Source organism: Pipra filicauda, unplaced genomic scaffold, assembly GCF_003945595.2.
Source record: "Pipra filicauda isolate LSUMZ 115617 unplaced genomic scaffold, ASM394559v2 scaffold93_size3172892_pilon, whole genome shotgun sequence".
NCBI lineage: Eukaryota > Metazoa > Chordata > Aves > Passeriformes > Pipridae > Pipra > Pipra filicauda.
The window spans coordinates 1467348-1487162 of NW_024105131.1; the positions used below are offsets into that span (position 1 = coordinate 1467348).

Here is a 19815-nt window from a genome sequence, read left to right on the forward strand (position 1 = left end):
TAAGTCAAGGGGAGAAATAACAGAGTTCTCCAGCTGATCTCAGCTGCTGTCATAACTGGTAATGAAAGAGGCAGTCTCCAAATCTCATTTGTTTTTTGGATTATTATAATTACCAAGCCAGCTAAAAATACTGGCTGGGGAGGAAGGTGCATTTGTGTAATTTAGCTTTATTTCTCTTACCAAGAAACTGAGAAGTTTTGAAAAAAATTTCAAGCAAATTTACTTGCTATACTTTGCTCACAGCAGACTGGAGCAAACCGAGAGTAACCAGAGACTTCAGAGGTGTAACATGTCTCTGCCGCTGCCACCCAGGAAAGTGGCCACATTCAGTGCTAACTATTGAGTTTGGGTGGTCTTTGATACAGCCTTGCATCAGTCAGTCTTCAGGGACAGACTCAATAGGGCTTGTAACTACAAGATTTTTATTTCTCTCTCTATATATATATGAATACACACACCATGTGTTTATGTACACATACTTTTATATATTTATATGTGCATGTATGTCTATGTATCTATCTATACAAGGGTGCATTCAGGCTAGGATATGCTGTCTAAAATGTTGTTGGTTTCCTGCTTCTCTTCTACTGTTTCTAGGCACAGCCTGCCAAGACGATGACAGTCACTTATTCCAGCAAAGTAGCAAATGCCACTTTCTTTGGATTTCACAGATTACTCCTAAGGTGGAAAGGCAGCATCTACAAATTGCTGTACAGAGAATTTATTGTTTTTGCTACTCTTTACACAGCGATAAGTGTATTATACAGGTACACTCTTTCCAATTCACATCTCATTAAATGTTATACTGAAGTTTCACACTTCCTAGTGTTAGGCTGATGAGTGATGGGGGGAGGTTACTACATAATTATTATCTTTTCCTTGGACTTTTTCTAATGTGCTTTCATTTCCATGTTTAGTTTACTGTTCCAGATAAAGTATGTAGAGTGTAAATTCTATTGGATTCAGCTGATTGTATTTTCAGCCCAGCACTGAGCAACTATCCTACTGAAGTTACACTAAATAAACACTCATAGTTAGCCTAGGTTATACAGCCTTTGTTGTTCTGATATTGAGCTGGAGGAGGTGAGTGTGCCTCCCTGCTTTAGATAATCAGTTATTCTCCTTGCAGAACTCTTCAGCTAGTCAGTAGTAATTTCTTTAACAACCCCAAGAGGTAATAAGTTGAGAGTCAGGTTATATAGCCAGGAAAAGAAAAGTTTTGCTTAAAGCTAGAAAGGCATGCAAACTTTATTTTTAGGCTTGCAGAGAGCCAAGGAAAACTGCATGGAAGCCAGATATGGTTATTATCTGTGTGTCATCCAGCACTTGGGAGGATCAGTTAGAAGAGTTGCTTCTTCCACCAAGGTGTGAATTAAACAGCTGTATGACAGATGGAATGCATCAATTAGTACAGTGAAACTTTTAATTGATGAAGTACACTACACAGAAGTATCAAAATCATGATTCAGCTCTTACCACGATCCGTAATTATACCTGTCTGCTTTTTATGTGAAACAGGGAGAAAATGAGCTTCAGTTTGTCATTAATCAGTAATTTTCCAAAATGTTCAGGAATCTGTAAACTCAGAAAGAAAATTACAGTATTAATATGTAAGGAAACAACAGAGTCTCACATTCATTTAAATTAATCTAGTTTTACTGAAATGTCAGGCAATTGAAGACCATGGTAAATACACCATGGGAAGCTTTCTATATGTGCTCCAGCTTTTATTGCACAATTGTAAACAAATCCCATCGAATATTTGTTATATGTTTCTTTTCTATGAAATCAAAGAATAACTGTAATAATATTCATCTATAAAATTTTAAAATAAGTTTATATTTAAGCTTGTATTTTTTACATATCTTTTCCCATGGGCAGCAGTTGACATGGTCCACTCAATTTGCTATAATTTGGTGAATATTTTCCTCACTGCAAAATAAATACAGTTGTTGTATTTTTAATCTTATGGAAAAGAAAAATTTCAAAGGAGTCAGAGTAAAAAACTGCTGCAACAACATGACATTTTCAAATAGGAGCAATTAGAGATTGGTAAACTTTTGCAATTCAAGTAGACCTGAGTATTATCATTAAGTACCCCTCTGAAAAATGAGAGCAAACTCTACTTGCAGACTTACAGCTTACTATCATCTTTGGTCGGTATGAGACAGCAAACTGATTCTCCCCAGGTATGTTGATTCTAATTAGTAGTGCCAATCAACTTAGTAATAAGAAAACTGCAAAGAGCAGGGAATAATACTGTCTTCTCCTCCAGCTTCTTTAATACATGCCAAAAGTGTTCAGCATGTTACCTTTAAGAATTCACTTGAAGACATTAGCCAAGGTTGCTCCCCGTTGCACATACCTGATTATTTATACATATTTGCACTTTGTAGCTAGTGCCAGAATATTATGCAAGGACAAATACATTTTATTTTTGCTGCAGATTTTTTCTTACAGGTAGCCAAAAACGGTTCTTTGAAAAATTATCAATTTACTGTGACAAATATGCTGAACAAATCCCGGTAACTTTTGTGCTTGGTAAGTACCGGTTACATGTGAAATTATTCTCCAGCACTGTCTCTGTTCATGCATTTTGTGAATGTCCATGCATGGAAGCATTTCAGAGCTGAGAGGCATGTGGGATGTTAGAGGCTCACAATAAATCATCAGCTTCGAACAGGTCTCCTTAAATTCAAGTTGCTTTTGTCACATCAACACTTATGTTCTTAATATACCAACAAAAAAAGTTTCCATATACGTGTGTATATATATATATGTATATATATTGCCAAATAGCACTAATACGTTATGCCTGATCTTTCAAGGCACTAAATCCACTTAAGTTTCACTACGGAAGAGGAAATTTGGAGGTTCATAGGTCTGAGATACTCAGCTGGAATGTGCCATTAAGTTGCAGTGTCTATTAAATAATTAGCACTGATTGCATTCTGGGCTTTGACATGACTTACTGCGTTTATTCTGGGAAATGTAGCAGCTTAGTGTTATGAATAATACTCTGCAAACTAAATCAAAGTAACCCAAGCAGAAATCCTGATAGGCACTGGACTTTTTTTTTTCTTCTAACCCCCAGGTTTCTACGTTACTTTGGTGGTGAATCGCTGGTGGAACCAGTTTGTGAACTTGCCATGGCCAGATCGTCTGATGTTCCTCATCTCTAGCTGTGTCCAGGGCAGAGATGAATATGGGCGCTTGTTAAGGAGGACTCTCATGCGTTATGTGAATTTAACGTCTCTGCTGATCTTTCGCTCTGTGAGCACAGCTGTGTACAAAAGGTTCCCCACCATGGACCATGTGGTAGGAGCAGGTATCAGAGTCCTGCTCACAAAATTGCTTTCCTTTCCCTCGGGGGGGGCGCTAAGGGAGGGAAGGAGCCAGACATTTTTATTTTCCTCTGTGGCCCCATGTGTGCCCCATACTAACCCATGTCAAAGCAGTCACCTTTTTGTTAGTGACTTAAATGACGGGACCTTAAGCTTGCATCTTTAATACTCCTAAAGTCTTCATTTAGCAACACCATAGAAATCAAATGAGTCTAAGACTCTTATGTGAATCTTTTTTCAGACACAGTGGAGGCAATAGGTCTGCCCCAAATACTCAGGCATATGGAACAGGTATAACCTTTTCTAAAGCATGAAAAATAACAAAGCTGCAATATAGTATGATGCAGTAGGAGTGGTAACTTGTTATATGGTGTTGCCTCAATGTCTAGGATACAACTTTTTCTCGTGTAAGCACTTCACAAGTACAGTTTTATCTCAATTTATTTTAAGTAGACTGCATTTTAAGTAGATTGCACATTTTAAGTGTTGTAATTTACTTAAAAAAACCCTCAGCCCCAAGGGTTTTTTCTTTAAATTTAAAACCTTACCTTCGTTTTTCAGCAATAAATGTCCTAAGTATTAAGCATGTTTTCATTTTCTGTGTTTTGATAACACAGTGAGTGTGATGATGGTGAAGGGAGTTCAGTCATGTAACACTTTGCTTGTCTATGAAGGACTGACCACTGACTATTTAAAGGCGAGGTGTGACACTGTGCCTTCTGACTGGCATAGTCAGAGGTAGAACACCAGTGCAAAGATGTGGGGATCTGTTCCAAATAGGAGAAGTCATATGTTTTTTACTAAATGTCTTTCATTTCTTAAATTTATTCCTCTGGCAGAGATTAATAAGCAAAGTTGCAGCACATTAAAATATGCAGTGTATATATACATACACGCATTTCAAATACGTGTGAGAACCCTTGGATATTAAAAAAAAGTCCAGGCAGGATGCACCAATCTTACTGGGAAAAAAATAATTTATTTTGGATTCATTGGATTTTGAAGCTCTTTTCCTTGTGCTCTGCAACAACAATATTTACCTGAGCCTGTGAGAGATCAAGGGAGCTTCTGTCGCTCTCCCCAGCAACCTGCTTCTACTACGCACTGGAAAATTACAGAATTTCCAGGCAGTTAATCCAGCTCTGCCTCCCTATTGCTAAAGACAATCTGTTCCAAAAGAGACAGAATGTCACAGTGTTGTACAAAAATTGTAGACTGGAAAACAAGTTTTGGTTTTGAGTTTTTTTAACAGTGGAAAATATTTCACTATAAACTGTATATCTAAGTATTGATAGTGTAGTCAGCTCTGGATTTCAGTCCTCCTTCTGTACATTTTAATGCATATTGCGATGCAGAATTTTTATTGATGCAATACTGAGCACTTCAGGGTATATTTTGCTCCTATTAACATCCAGTGATTTAGACCATAATCTGCAATCATCCCCTCCCTAGCTCCCTGTGGCATCACATATCAGATTGCATGGGAGGGAGGCATTTAATATGAATGTGAGCAGCAGAATGTGATACTTACAGCACAGTCATCATTGAAACAACTTGTGACGATTTTGCATTTTGCTGTCAAACTGCTAACTGCCACAGCATAACTATCGCTACACATTTCTCTTTTCGGCAAATGAACTGCTTAAATTCGTACATTTTAAATCTGAGAACAGTATCGCGATAATCTAGTTTGACTCATCCATAACACAAGACACAAAAACTTACTAACAGCATCCTTTATCATGTTGCAATTTCTGACTAAGCTGTAATATCTTCTAGGAATACAACCAGCCCAGATTTAAAATTCAGCTGGATATACTGGAGTCTACAGTGCATGCTAGGTGAACAGACATTCAGTGAATTTGCTGTTGAAGAGGGCAATTTTATTCTCAGTCTGAACTTGCACAGTCATCTATTCACTGGATTTTGTAATGGGTTTGGGTTCTTCTTTTTTTTTTATTAGATGAAAACACCATTTTCCTCTCAGTAGTGCATAAAGGCTTGAATAGCACTCAGTAGCTTCACCATATATGATCTCTCTCTATAGGATATGGACTTCAGTGCTGGACCTTCCTCCTGACTCGTTTTTATATTCTAACATTTTCTGTGGAACTGTAGGCAGTAGACGCGGGCAGATTCATGATATTGTGATGCTGAATGCTGCAGTATGTATACCATAGGTGTCAAATGCCTAGCAGCAGTCCTGAGATAGCACTTCTGTTGGCTGCAAGGTGCAAGGGGGAAGCTGGATGCTCAAGATCACAAGTCTTAAAAAACAGAAAAGAGTGAGCCACTGGTCAGAGAGCCACCAAAAACAGCTGATAGGAAATGCTGAAGAGAAACATGAGGTGTGAGCTCAACAGCACGAACACCTAAAAATGGCTGAAGTCTGCAGTCTCAAATCCTCCACTGGAAGGAAGCATCTAGATTAACCCTTTCCCACATAACACAGAAGCAGAAAATGTAACTTTTATCTACTTGCTCATTGTTCCTTCTTCTGTAACTGCCAGTATTCAGAATATTTGATATAGGTACCCTGAACCAGTCTTATCTCAAACCGCTCAGTTTTGTGAGGAAAACTGAATACTCTTCTAATCACCTGAGGAAGAGCATGAGTGATTTTTTTTTTTCCAACCAGGCTTGTGTTCTCATCAATAATTATCCCATAAGATCTCTTTGGTTGGTATTGTTCACATTAGTGCCCTTTGATTCTTTATTGATTGCACCCCATGTCAATCTTCTCATACTTCCACAAGGATTCAGTGCCCTGTCATTCCTTAGGTCATCCTTTTCAAGATCTTGGCACAATATTTGACAAATATTTCTGGTTTTCTGGAGCTGCTTCAGCCTTCCATTGCTTGTCAAATACAGTGTTCTTTAGAGAGTTTCTCAGTTAATTCTTTAAATACTCCTAAAAACAAATAGTATGACCACATTTAGAAACCATGTAATTTTAATAACTGAGGTTTGATATCCTCCCCTGTATTTGATAGAATATGAAGTGTTTCTTTACCACTGCAGTAACAGCAAGTGGTTCAGAACTGCATGTTGTCTGTATTGCCATCACCTTCACCAGTATTTTCTGCAATAGGAATACTATGTCTAATGTCAAATTGAACTTTATTGTTAAAAGGACTAGACTTTGTTGAGCTTTCCTGAACAAAAGGTGCCCAGTTTCAGTGGAAAGCTGAACTGATCCTTTAAAATGAGCTTTGCCATTCTTTGTGACACCCCTCAGGCTGTGTCCTTCCAGACAATGACTTCCCAGAGCCTCCAAGTGACTTGCATCCAGTGTTTACTCCAGACTGTTATCCCGTCTGTCTGTTTCAGCCTGACAGAAACATCTTTTCCTGTCCTGTAATGATCGGGTTGGCCAGATAGAAATGGAAGGCAGCCTGAAAGACTGAATTTTAGGAGTCACGAGTCATGACTAGCAGGTCAATTTGTCTGGTTGCCTGATTATTTCTGTACAGTTGATTATGAGAACTGGCTACAAACTGCCCAGAGACCTTTTAAAAGCTTTATCTTATTCTGCTCTCAAATTCCAGGATACTGCAGGAGTATTGTCTTGCTGCTGAACATTTCCTCTATCACAGAATATTCTGTCCTGTCCTTGCCTTCCTTCTCAGTAGTTGCAGTATTTCAAATCTCCTGTGTTAACTTGTTGCAACTGCACAACAGTGACATCTTCCTCAACAACAGAATATTTAAGAAGGTCACCGTGTTTAGCAAATCTTCTTTCTCCTTATTCACATTTTTATATGACACAACTAAGTTTCTGTATATTTATTTTTTTGCTGCCTCATCTATCTTCAGCAATGTTAGCAACCATGGACATATTCTCAGTTACTAGCTGGAGTCTACTCTCAATTCCCTTATTGAATTTTCAGCATTCAAACTTGTAATTGACTAGCTGAGCCACTTATTTTGGGGTTGTCACGTTACTAACTTTGTCCCATTTCAGGGCTAATGTCAACATAGCAAAAGAAGCTTTATACCCACCCTGTTAGATGACACACACCTGAGCAAAAATTAAGATCCTCTGAACCTGAAGATTGCTCCAATCCCAGAAAATCCAGGATTTGGACAAAGGAAAATGTGAATTTTCTGAAGTTGCTTTTATCCAAGGCTAGGTGAAAGGAGGACAGCAGAGCAGAGCTTTCTCCTCCAATGGGGTAGAGGTGTTGCTCCAAAGCCCAGCTGCTCCCTTGCCAAGTCCCAGGCAGCGATTGGCTCTGATGCAGGTTTTGTCACACACAGCCCTGGCTCCCCTGATATCTGACCATGGACTTGCTTGCAGTAAGGAGAAGAAGGATTTCACAAGGCAGGGGAACTCTTCAGGAAACGTAATACCTTCCCAGCACCCGAGCAAGGCAAATTGCCAGGCAGAGAGCAGCTTCAGCCTGCAGCCCCACAGCATGTCACCTGGCCCAGTGTCCCATTAGCAGCGGGATTTCTGTTCATGATTCCCCCTCCGTCTCTTTGCATGCCTTCATAAGCCCAAAGAAAACATGAAACAATCTGGCAGGGAAGTATTTCGCTAGCAGAAGGTACACTCTCTTGAGCTCTGTTTCGTGAATGCACTTGTATCCTCTGTTGCTTGCTCACTGCTTTGCAAATTTACCAAAAAATTATCAGAATCAGAAGGTCGTGTAACTGCCCTTACAACATATGTTGAGATGCTGCTGAAAGCTGTCGTTGCTGAAAAGTGATAGTTTTTTGACTGATATATCCTGTTCCTTATTTTTCTGAAAGCAGAATATGAAACTAGAGAGTAATTTGTACAATTCTTAACATTGTATGTATCTACAATATGTCAGCAGTCAGATATGAGAACACAGTAATAGCAAATTATTGCCTCTACTGGTAACAAAGAATTTTGCATAGGTAGTTAATGCAAAAATACGTTGTTTCAAGCAAGATCTATCTTGGCAAAAAAAAAAAAAAGCTAAAAAAAAAAGGAGTAGGCTACTAGTTAGAATTATAAATTGTGTTTAGAAGAGTTCTATGCAAATATCACATGAACAGATTCAAACATATTCAAAATTTATAGTATCAGTAGCACTGAAAGCACAGAATAAATTGACTTTTTTTTTTGGTAAACAGGTTTTATGACAAGATATGAAAGAAAACTTTTTGATGAACTTAAGTCTCCCCACTTGAAATACTGGGTACCATTTGTGTGGTTTGGAAATTTGGCATCAAAGGCACGAAAAGAGGGAAGAATTCGAGACAGTGTAGATCTGCAGACACTGATGAATGTAAGTAGAAAAAGTAAATCTACAGAAAACTAATCTGAAATTGCTATGTGGTAGCTTTTCACTTACATAATTGATTTTATTTAATGTGCACAGATCTCCTGTGTCATCTAAATTATCTTACTCAGGATTTATCCCACTTTTGATTGTGTACCAATGCACACTCAAACACACACAGCAGCAGTCTGCTGGGATTCTTTTTATATAAATAAGAAGGTATTAAAAGAAGCAATAAATTGATGAATAAAATATTATTGTAACATCACTGTAAGTTCACACTTGTTCTGTTGCTGAGAATATGAGAAATGAGAATAATGTAGCATTTTGAAGATTTTAATATCAGTTACAGGGAAGATAATCTCCCTGAATATTTCATTAAGTGGTAAAACATCCTTTTTATGATATAATATATTCTCTTTCATGCATCACTAGGCTGGGGATAAGATAGAAACAGAAGATAGTTTGTGAAGAAATACATAATATACTAAGCATTCCAACTCCATAAACCAAGTGAATATTCAAAAGGGGTGCTGGATATAGTTATGGTATCAATTTATATATACTAGACTTCCATATCTCCCTGTCCTTTTTATATGTGCAAAAATGAACGGTCACAAAATATTTATAATTCATAATGGTACCCCATGCAATTTTACTTTGTTGGAGTTTGTTGGGTTTTGTTTGTTTGTTTTTCCCCTTTAGGAGATGAATAAATACCGGTCTTGGTGTAGTCTTTTGTTTGGTTATGATTGGGTTGGAATTCCACTGGTCTATACCCAGGTACTGAGCTATTTTCCTTTAGTAAATTCGAAACACGATTTCCAGAAAGGGGAGGTTGGTACAAAACATTCATAGTCTCAACCAGAGTATCTGAGCTATGGAGCACTGGTGCACTCCTGCGGGACCGTGGAGGCCTTGCTGACTATGTAAGTCATATTTAATGCAGAGATGTTTTGAAGATCTTGCATAGTTTGGAAGAGGGGAGGGAAGCACTGAAATGTTTTTATGTTTCCTGGGTGTTCTTCCTGGCCGTAATTATACCTGTGGCCTTTCTATTTGCAATACCTTCCTACAGATTCATAAATTACATGGCAAAAGGCAGTCACAGGCCTTTGAGTATGTGTTGCTTTGTGCATAAGATTGTATTATTCCAATGTATTATTTCAATGAAGTTTTGTTCTTTGCAGGTTGTTACTCTCGCAGTCTATACTTTTTTCTTTGCCTGCCTGATAGGGCGCCAATTTTTGGATACTGACCAAGGGTATCAGGGCCATGACTTAGACATTTACATTCCAATCTTCACACTGTTACAGTTCTTCTTCTACGCAGGATGGCTCAAGGTAAACTAGCTTTCTGGAAAGGTGATGGGGGAACCCTCTCTATGGGGCTCGTCAAGGTGTCAGATCCGTGACACCCTGTAAAATCACCAGAGATTACTGGAGTTACACCAGAGCTGAATTCAGCCCTAAGTGTTCTGTGGTCATATAGACACATCACGCAATACATCTTTCATTCCACCTGATTGTACAGTAAGAAATGGTCATGAACCTGAAAGAGCCCATTTGAGTAGCACCAATGCAGCCACAACACCGCAAGGGAATATTACCCAAAAAAATCAGGTCTCAGGACCTGGCCTATAAAACGACAGATGAAAGATAAAAAAAAAAACCTTTCTCCCACTCCACTGTTCAGTGGGGAAATACTGCTCCAGACCTGGCGTTGGCTGAAAGGGACTGAATCATAATCGGCTGTTAACCTCATCAGATGCAGGCAATTAAAGGTCTCCAGTTCCAGGGGGCTATGAAAGAATGACAGCCAATATTGGCTACAACTCCACTACATAAAAACATTCATTAAAAACATTTATAGAAGGAATTGAATGCTGCCCATCAGCCCATTGACAACTGCTAGGTTAACATATCACCATCAGTCTGATAGCTGAGTAATTAAGCCAGGTATCTCAAGGTGATTCTCTCCTCTGCAGTAGACTAACTGGAAAAAAGTTTCAAATAAAAATCAAATTGGTACATAAGGGTCTGTGCACATTAATATTTCCCTTTGTGTTTATTTATCATGGCTGGAAACTTAGAGGAAGCTTCTCACTTTTCTGTCAGAGGAAACTTCTGACTTTTCTGTTAGAATACACATTGCACAAAATTTGCCAGTTTTAGAGACCCTTCCCCCAGCCAGCTCCAAAGAGTAGAGTAGGGAAGACAGCATACCAAGCTGGCAGGTTGTGAGGGAGGCTGCAGGGCAAGCTACTCTAATCCTCTGTCATAGGAAATCAGGGGGTAAAAGGGACTGCATAGGAACCATCCCAGATAGGAGCAGCAGAGAGAGGAAGGGAGGCTGGTGCACTGAGGGTAGCAATTTCTCCTGGAGAAAAGTGAGGCTTTATCTCTAGGCAATGTCTTCCAGGGTTTTACTAGTGGGTTACAAAACTAAGCTGTTCCTCTTGACTGCCCTTCTGGTGCTGTTGAGGGGCAATGGTTTCCCCTTCACCAGCACCGAAGGATGTTAGTAGCATCTCTTCCAGTTAGGCTCAGGACTTGCAGCCAACTCCCAGCTACAGCAGGTGTGAGATGCCATTGTAACTGAAAAATCTTCTGCATAAGGAAATGGAAGGGAGGAGAAGAAGTTTTAAAAAGTTAATTTGATATCAGCAGTGTTCCCTCAGACGGGGGGTTCATCCAAACCTTCAGTGCCCCGAGTCAGGATATTTCTGTCTTGAAGGTTACAGTCGGTTTCCTGCTGAGTGTGTTGGCCTTTGGCTGCCAGGCAGCAAAAAGGGCCCTGAGATATTGACTTCCAGTAATTTGGCAATTCCTCAGAAATAATGGCTAAACTGAGCTCATTCCTTGGCCTCAAGCCTGGCCTGTTATACCTACAGTACAGGGCCAAAGTTTCCCATCAGGTGAGACACTTCTAAATCTCCATTTTCATTACAGGCATAGATGGACTGTCCAAATACAGAGTTTAGTTGACCAGCACTACATTCCTTTCTGGAGAATAAATCCGTGTCTCACATTCCAGGATCAGGTCAGCCAAGCAAAAGGTCACCAGTGCTGTTCCTTCTGTCCCTGTGCTGCTCACTTTTTTAAGCTCGTGTGATAGGTTTTTTGGGTGGTGATCTCTGCTTCACACAAAGCTGATCCAGAGCCACAGCACAGACTGTGTTCTGGTTCCTTCCTATTGCAGCACTTTCATAGCTATACCCAGAACTTAATAACATAGGCCCGGTCAATGAGTATGAGCAGAGGTGCCCCTGTCTTTCTTCATTCCTCCTTACATGTGTTTTCATAGGATTAGTGTACTCAGTAGGTCCTTTGTTATCTGACAGTGCTGGCCTGGGAAGTGGTGGCCTGGAAGAGTCAGCTTACCCATGGGCACAACCTAGAGACACGTAGGAAAAATACCCAGGGAGCAACTACCTTACTGTTATATGTTATTTAGAGCATAGCTGTTCATAGTGAGGTTAATTAGCAGGACTGTTTAATCATGCAGCTTCTTTGCCCATATGCACATTAAATCAATGATTGATTGCTGCTTTTGGTCCTGGTGACCACTAGGAAGGTTTGGAAGGGTCATCAAGAATGTGATTGGCTTCAAAAGCAGGGCTTAGAAAGATAAACAGAAGGAGAAAAGCATGGAAGGGAGAGGATATTTAACCTCAGCGTACCAAGGAAGTAAGAAATAGAGAAGCAGACTGTATTTCCTAAAACCTTTTTTTTTTTAATTTTCCTGTTTCATCCTTTTTTTTCCTCCCTCAGCAGCTATGCACTTTCTCCCCACAATGTACTTTGGTGATCATGGGGATGAAGAGGCAGTCTCTGGTTGTTTTTCTACTGGATGAGGACAGCCAGAGAGGGTTCCCTTCCCAGACTCATTCCCAGAATAAGGTGCCTCATCACCAAGGTGCCTGAGCTCACTGTTTGCTTATGTCCTCCACAGGATGGGCTTTTGCCCTGCAGTTTCAATCTCTTCAGGTAGAGAAACCCAAGCCAGAAGGCTAAATTAAAGAACAGACTCTGATTCTGTCTCTTGGATTTGGCTAGCATGATGCATGGGGTCTGCTTGAGTCAAGGTTTTTGTGGGCTGCTTTTCCTGAAAAGCTGTGGAAGGGGACCATTAGGATTAACCCTGATAAAGAAGCAGGGTCTGAGGGCTGAGCTGGAGAGCCAAGCTCTACTCCATCCAACAAACTCCAGCTGCGAGGCTTGGGAATACTGACCCAATGGGCTGGTAGACTATCATAGATAATAGTGCAGTAACAGAGCCCCTAGCTGCTAAACCATTTATTTAAATGAGCCAAAGACAACAGTAAGAAAAGGTAATGACTATTTTATGTGACAATTACCATGGGCCAGACATGTCTCAATTCCCAGTAGGCGAGCACCAACAATCATGACTGACAGCACCAGCAAGGCAGAGAGTTATAAATCTATAGGGAAAGCGAGCTCTTCCTTTGCTAGGCTGGCAAAACCATCAAACGGGAAATCAAGCTATGATTGCAAGTGACAGGCAGGGAGAGAGAGAAAAATCCAATCTTACTTTCTCTGCAGCAGTAGTCCTGACATGGCATTCCAACCTCTCTTCACTGTCTCATTTTCTTTTCAGGTTGCTGAACAGCTTATTAATCCATTTGGAGAAGATGATGATGATTTTGAAACTAATTGGTGCATCGATAGAAATTTACAGGTTGCTGTTGTTATTTCTACTTCCCACTTTACTGTATGATAGGTTATCATTACATTTAATCCTATTTCTTAAATATTTCTTAAATTGAGGTACAAATTAGGGCACCAAATGTCAGCAAAACAAATTCTTTCCCTGAAGGTTGTGATCCCCAGAGTTTGTTTCGGCAAGATAATTCATCTTGATTTTGGCATTTGGTGTTTATGGTGCCTGACGAAACATGCAAATGACTGATCTCAAATTATAAGATCACTTTATGCCTGGAAAAACATGTAATGTAAGTCAATCCTGCAAAATCCAAAAGCCGTTCCCACATAGATAAGAACACATTTTGCTAATCTGAATGTTTTGGGATTAAAATATTGCATGTGAACCTTCCTTTAAAAAAAAAAGGCAGTGAAAATGCTAAAAAGACCAAGCAGGGCCCTGAACTAATAAGCAGGACCAGTCCCATTCATCTTTTGATGCTGCCACCCACAGCAGCATCTGTGGTTGCCACAGAAGCCAGTGCCTTTCTTGGCAGGAGCTGTGTGATGACCAGAGTACACATTTATTGCAGATACCCCCAATTCCCAAACAGCCCCGTCTGTTGTGCCATGAAGGAGCTCAGAGACACGAGAAGGCACCTGCTGCTCCCCTTGCATGGAGCCAAGCACAGGGCTGGGTGAGCTGCTGTGGGACTCCACTTTGGCTGAGGACCACTGAGGCAGCAAAGCAGAGCCCAGGAGTTAGAGGGAGCAAGGGCAGGCCAAGCAAACCACCATATTAACCAAAGTAAGCAATGCAGGTGTGCACAGGAGTGGGAAAGGACTTCATACTACCAAAGATGCTCTCTGGCTTAGCACTACTTCAGGGTACTCATGCTACAGTGCCTTACAGCCTCTTGTATAAAATATATCAGAAGGTCCTAGAACAAGATGGTCACATACTTGGTTCTGAATGTCTTAAAATGGGGATGAAGCTTATCAGATTCTTGACCTCCAGACATTTTAAGGAGCACAGTTAATACTTGACACAAACTTTTCATAACACATGGAGGATCACATTTAACTACATCACGCTTATGGAAAGGACTGCAATCTGACATAAATATCTCTGCAGTACAGAAGTCTCAAGTTACAATAAAATTTACACTTTTGTGAATATAGGTGGATATAGGGGGTTTATTTTATAATACTGAGTCTCTTCCTAATGCCCAGGCCATCACACAGAGCTTATGTTAAAGGGTTTCTGAAAGAAATGTTGACCCAGGGAATATAAAGCAGATTATTTCATATACTGTACTATGCTGAAAGTGACATAATTTATATAAAAAAAAAAAATCTAAGGTCTCACTTCTGGCGGTGGATGAGATGCACATGAACTTGCCAAGGATGGAGAAAGATATTTACTGGAATGATTCCTCTGCTCGGCCTCCCTACACAAAAGCAGCTGCTGATTACTGTATTCCTTCATTTCTTGGATCGACTATTGAAATGGGGTGAGTGGTACTAAGGTCCTTAATGCCATCAGAAAGATCACCACCTCTACAGCCCACGCTGATTGACGGATAGTCAGCACAGGCTGTGACGATACTGCAAGCAGGGGAGATGGAAATGGAAAGTGATATTAGGAGGGAGTGGACAGGCTGGTGTTGGTGGGATGACGTCTCCAGTGGTCCATGTGTACATACAAATCGTGCACACATAGCTAAATTGTATAATTAGTAAATAGAGCATGTTTGCAGGGAGAGTTTATTGACAGTCTCTGAGCACTGGATGGCACCTTAAGACAGTGACTGACTTTTCTTAATAATACTTTCTTTACTACAGCTGCTTCATACACTCCCCAATTAGCAAAATAGCTATTCCTTTGCTTATTTAGTTAGCAAATGACAGCTAGAATCAGTCCAGATTTTTGTGAAGATCAACAAAAAATCATCTTAAATGTCGTATGACTTTTCACTGACTAATAATCTGGGCGTGCAAGTTGGAGCGGTCAGATTTTGTGAAGGGATGAAGAGGATTTATTTGCAGAGATCAACATAAGAACCATTGTTACAAAGAAACATATAGAGGATATAGGATTGCTCCCTGTTGTTGGGATCTAATTGAGCAATTAGTGATAGGCCAGTTGGTTTAGAAGCTGTTACTTTAAATAATTGTGACACACTGTAAAATAGACAGGTCAGTAAGTGTAAATCCTATCATGACTGAACAAATACCAGGCAAGTAGATGTTCTTATCTGCAAATCTTTTCTAAAACTTTGCAGTAGCCACTTTGTTAACTTTAAAAATTATCTCAAGATGTTTACAATTTTCCCATCATTTCCCACCTTTATCAAAATAAAAGGTGCTTAATTTTTTTGTTTCATTTGGCCTCAAAATTGCTGGTTTCTCATTTTTATTCCTCTTATTTTTTCATTTTGCATGCATTCTACTACAAAGGACAATGGATTTATATGAGTTCCTGTTATTACAATCAGCCTCTTCAGAATTATTTACTTCTGGAAAAACTATAAAATGCCAAAGAGTAAAGTAAAGAACAACATTAAAAAAGTAAAGAAGAAAAACTTACATAATATAATTTATTTTACTGCAATTGCTAGGGGGGGAAGGTTGCAAAGAAGAAACATTATTAAGTCTGCAAACAATCTTTTTAATAAGAAGGACTTCTCACAAAATATGAAGGAAGGAGTGAATAAAAATAGATCCCTGTTAGCCCTGTGAAATGCAAACAGCTCTGATGTGTTCACTTTTTATTATTTTCTCATCTGAACTGTTTCTCTGTTTATATCTCTAAAAATAATGAGTAGTTCTTATGCAGACTTCAAAAACAAGTTCCAAAGATTCATCCAAGGCCAAAGCAAATATACAAAACTTGAGCCCAAATCCAAAGCCTTCTTCATTCACCTCAAGTAGACATCTGGAACAGGTTGCCCAAAGAGGTGGTAGATGTCCCATTCCTGGAAACATTCAAGGTCAGGTTGGATGGGGCACTGAGCAAGCCGATCTGGTTGAAGCTGTCCCTGTTCATTGCAGGGAGGTTGGATTAGATGGCCTCTAAAAGTCCCTTCCAACACAAACTATTCTATGATCTTCACAAATGCTGGATGAAATTCCTCTGTCCCTTCAGGGTAGTGTTGCCTTGCTGTGCTCCTTACCTTATATTAGGCCCAAGCCTCTTTGCCATTCTTGCCCTTAGGACTGATAACTAGGACAGTTTGGTTTGTCTTCTGGGGTGCACTGAGTCAGTAACGTGTACTGAATTGACTGACAGGTGCAGCAACAGTTGTTCTCATGAACCACCAGGGCTGTACAGGAGAAGAGCACCGGGTACAGGTGAGACATTCAGACGCATTATCATGCCCCAGAAGTGAGATTTGGCCATCTGAGTAATTCCAAAATTTTTTGAAATTGTTGCACTCTGCTTCCAGCAGTAGCTTTTTCATTGCGCTTAGTTTTGACCAAAGGATTCTCCTGAAAAAAACTACAGCATCAAGCAGGACTTCTTTCTTCCCTTTCTCTCACTCTAAGCACAAGTGTAACCATGTGGAGCTGCCTCAAAGGGCTGCAGCCCAAATATGAAATGGTGCCAGATGCTTGGCTGAATGCTCTCCCAGCCTGGTCCTCAGGAGAAGAGGCACCTGGATGTTGAGAGCTCTCTGTGTGATCTGGCTGGTTCAAAGGCACAGGCACTATTTTCTGGCACTCTCATCCTTTTCACGCTCTTTCTTACAGACACACTAGGGCCTTGGTTCCTATGTCTTCCTGCTGAGACAGCAGGATATATGTGCATAAAGACCTAATACTTCCTATACATAAGTGACACCTACTACCTGGCTTTATTTGGCAGGCTGGCTGATACCGAATTCCTCTACGGGGAAGAGTGGCCCTGGGAAGAGGAGAAACATGGAAGACAGTATTCAGTGTTAAGAAGAGTAAAGAGGTTTCTCAGTGTCCACGAAGGTCCTTCATACCCCACTCACCGGCGCTACAGTCGGCAGACAAGTGAGAATTCAGTGTTTTTCCCAGCAGACGAAAAGGGGCACATCAGACAGCTGCAGGAAATGCACAAAAGAGGGAGGCACTCTGCCTCGAGCTTCAAGAAGAAACATGAAGGAGTTGACAGAAGTAACAGACTTCATAATAGCCGAGATCTAGGACCCATAACTGAAACCTCAAGGAATGAGGCTCAGTTTGGTGACAGCGACACCTCATCTGAGACAAACAAGCCAATTCCTGAGGTCATCATCTCTGAAGCCGAGGAAAATGCACTTGGCATGCTGGACAAACCAGATCTGCTAACAGAGCGCTCTGCAAGCATGCCGGAAGAGAAATTCCAAAGGATCCTAGGCAAGGCAAATGTGACTCCTCTGAACCAACCTTTTTTCCCTCTGGAAATGACTACATACATCCCAAGCTCAGAGGCGCATCAGTCACTTCCTAGTTTGATAGGAGAGCCCAAACATGAGCCCCATGGTAGTAACATTGCTGGTCTTATAACAGATCATGAGAGAAACCTTCAGCGATGGAGTTTACCAAGCTTCCATAGTCCTAGTACAGCACCTAGTACAGCTGACAGTGCACCACCTTTAGCAGATTCCAGGACAACTTCACAACAAAATACCTTCAGTGATGGAAACAATGTTACTTCTGCTGCTGCACCAGAGATGTTTGAGATGCAGCACTTATGGGAAAACATGGACAGTAAAGAAACAGCCATAGTAGAATTTTCTAATGAGGAAAGTGAAAGAAAACTTTGACCATGCTTCCTCTGGGTTTGACTGAACTTCTTGTCTTCTCTTGAACATAGTTCTCATACAGATTTGCTGAAAGTGCAGAAGGGCAGACTTGATGCTCAAACAAGTCCTGAGCAAGATCCAACAGAGGATTTGAGACCTAAATAAGAGGCATTGTGGTGACATACTTTAAGCCACTTGGTCATTAGCTTGAAACCCATGACCTTGCAGGGAAAACATTTACCAGGAGAACTGGGAGCCCCAGGGGTGGATGCAAACCATCAGTGCACAGAACAGCAAGCTGCGTAGGCTCAACTAGAGGAAACACTAAGGTTATCAGAAGAGCGGAGATGGTTCTGTCCACTTTGGATCCACACTGAACACTGCTGCCTTTGTCCACTCCATCAGGTTCAAGTCTATGACATCCTTGTAAGACCCATGAAGACTTTTGTTTTCTATTTGAGTGGCTCAAAGGCGAGGTGTGGGCTAAATTCCCTCCTCAGCTTGGAGAGATTCAGCCCACCATCTCTTACTGCCTGGAGGAACACTTGAAAAATCAGGCTCCTCATTTGTGTAAGACAATAGCCTGCTCCGCTCTTGCTGAAGCTATGCCACTGGAAAAATAAAAGGATTAAATGCTTAAGTTCATTAAGAAAAATGAAAGAGGCAAAATAGGTCATGGGAAGTCTCAGTCTTGGTCTTTGCTCCCTGGAGCACGTATGTGGCATACACAGTGGCTGGTTATTGTAAAATGAGGCTCCCAGGTGGCCTCTCTCATGATGACAGGGCTGTGGCACTCTCTCAAGAGGTGGTGGAGCTGCAGGGGCAACTGAGCTTAGAGCTCCAGTCTTGTGGAGATCTTCAGCTGGAAGTGCACAGGCTACAATCATCCCAGGCAGACAACAAAATGGCCCAGGACCAGTAGCAAAATTGCTTTCCACTTCCTTCCCCTGCCCCCTTCCCATGCTTCCAGACACACCACACACATTCTCCATTAATCCAAATCTGCGCCAGCATTAGGTGGCTCCTGCTGCTCCAGGGGTGGCCAAGCCACCTCCCTAAACCTCCTGGTAGTGACCTGGCCTTTCAGCTGTCACTCCTGCAACATGTCTCAAAGCAGGCTAGGAAAGCAGCAGCAGCTCCTTGCTTTTAGCTCTTTATCCACATTTACAAAAACACAGTCCAGAGCATGTCACCAGCATTCTCCCATGAGTAAGTATCTAAGTAGATGGTCTCCCTGGAAAAGGGGGACACCAGATAGCTCAAGGGATGGAAAGAACAGAGAGAAGGGGAGACACAGAAAATTATGGGTCTGCAACAGCCAGCAAAAGCAGTATGGACTGTACGGGCAGCAAGTCCACCCAGCTCTCTTGCCCAGAAGGTTGCACTTCAGACAATAAACCAGGACCTCTGCCAGGGTAACTGTAGCCTCAGTGGCTTCGGGGAGTCCTTAGGACTCCCTGAAGCTGGGAAGGAGCTCCTGCTTCTCTGGATCACAGCTTAGGTGAGGAGCCCTTCCAGCAGGCTATCACATAGAGGAGGACTCTGCTATCTCATCTGGGTAGTCTTTGAACAAAAATCAACTACCCTTCTGTAGCAAGCCAGCGTTCCATTCTCAACCTCCCACTTCTACTTCTTCCAGCGTTATTTCAGTCTGGGAATTGGATCCTGCTAGTGTGCATTAGGCAGAGTATGAGCAGAGCCACCCTTTCAAATCCTTCAAAGACACTTGAAAAAGCACATGTATCCTGATCAGTTTAGGAAGCAGAGGACACTTGGCCCAAGGAAGAGCTGTTTA

General features: G+C 41.0%; 1 protein-coding gene across 1 annotated transcript; it reads left to right on the forward strand.

The window, feature by feature from the left end:
* Positions 1-615: 615 nt before the first annotated feature.
* On the forward strand, positions 616-18041 carry BEST3 (bestrophin 3). Its single transcript, XM_027721912.2, has 9 exons — positions 616-767; positions 2447-2541; positions 3095-3328; positions 8451-8605; positions 9305-9382; positions 9790-9942; positions 13220-13300; positions 14626-14777; positions 17132-18041. Exons 1-9 carry the CDS (start codon positions 616-618, stop codon positions 18039-18041), a joined length of 2010 nt encoding a protein of 669 aa, XP_027577713.1.
* Positions 18042-19815: the final 1774 nt, after the last annotated feature.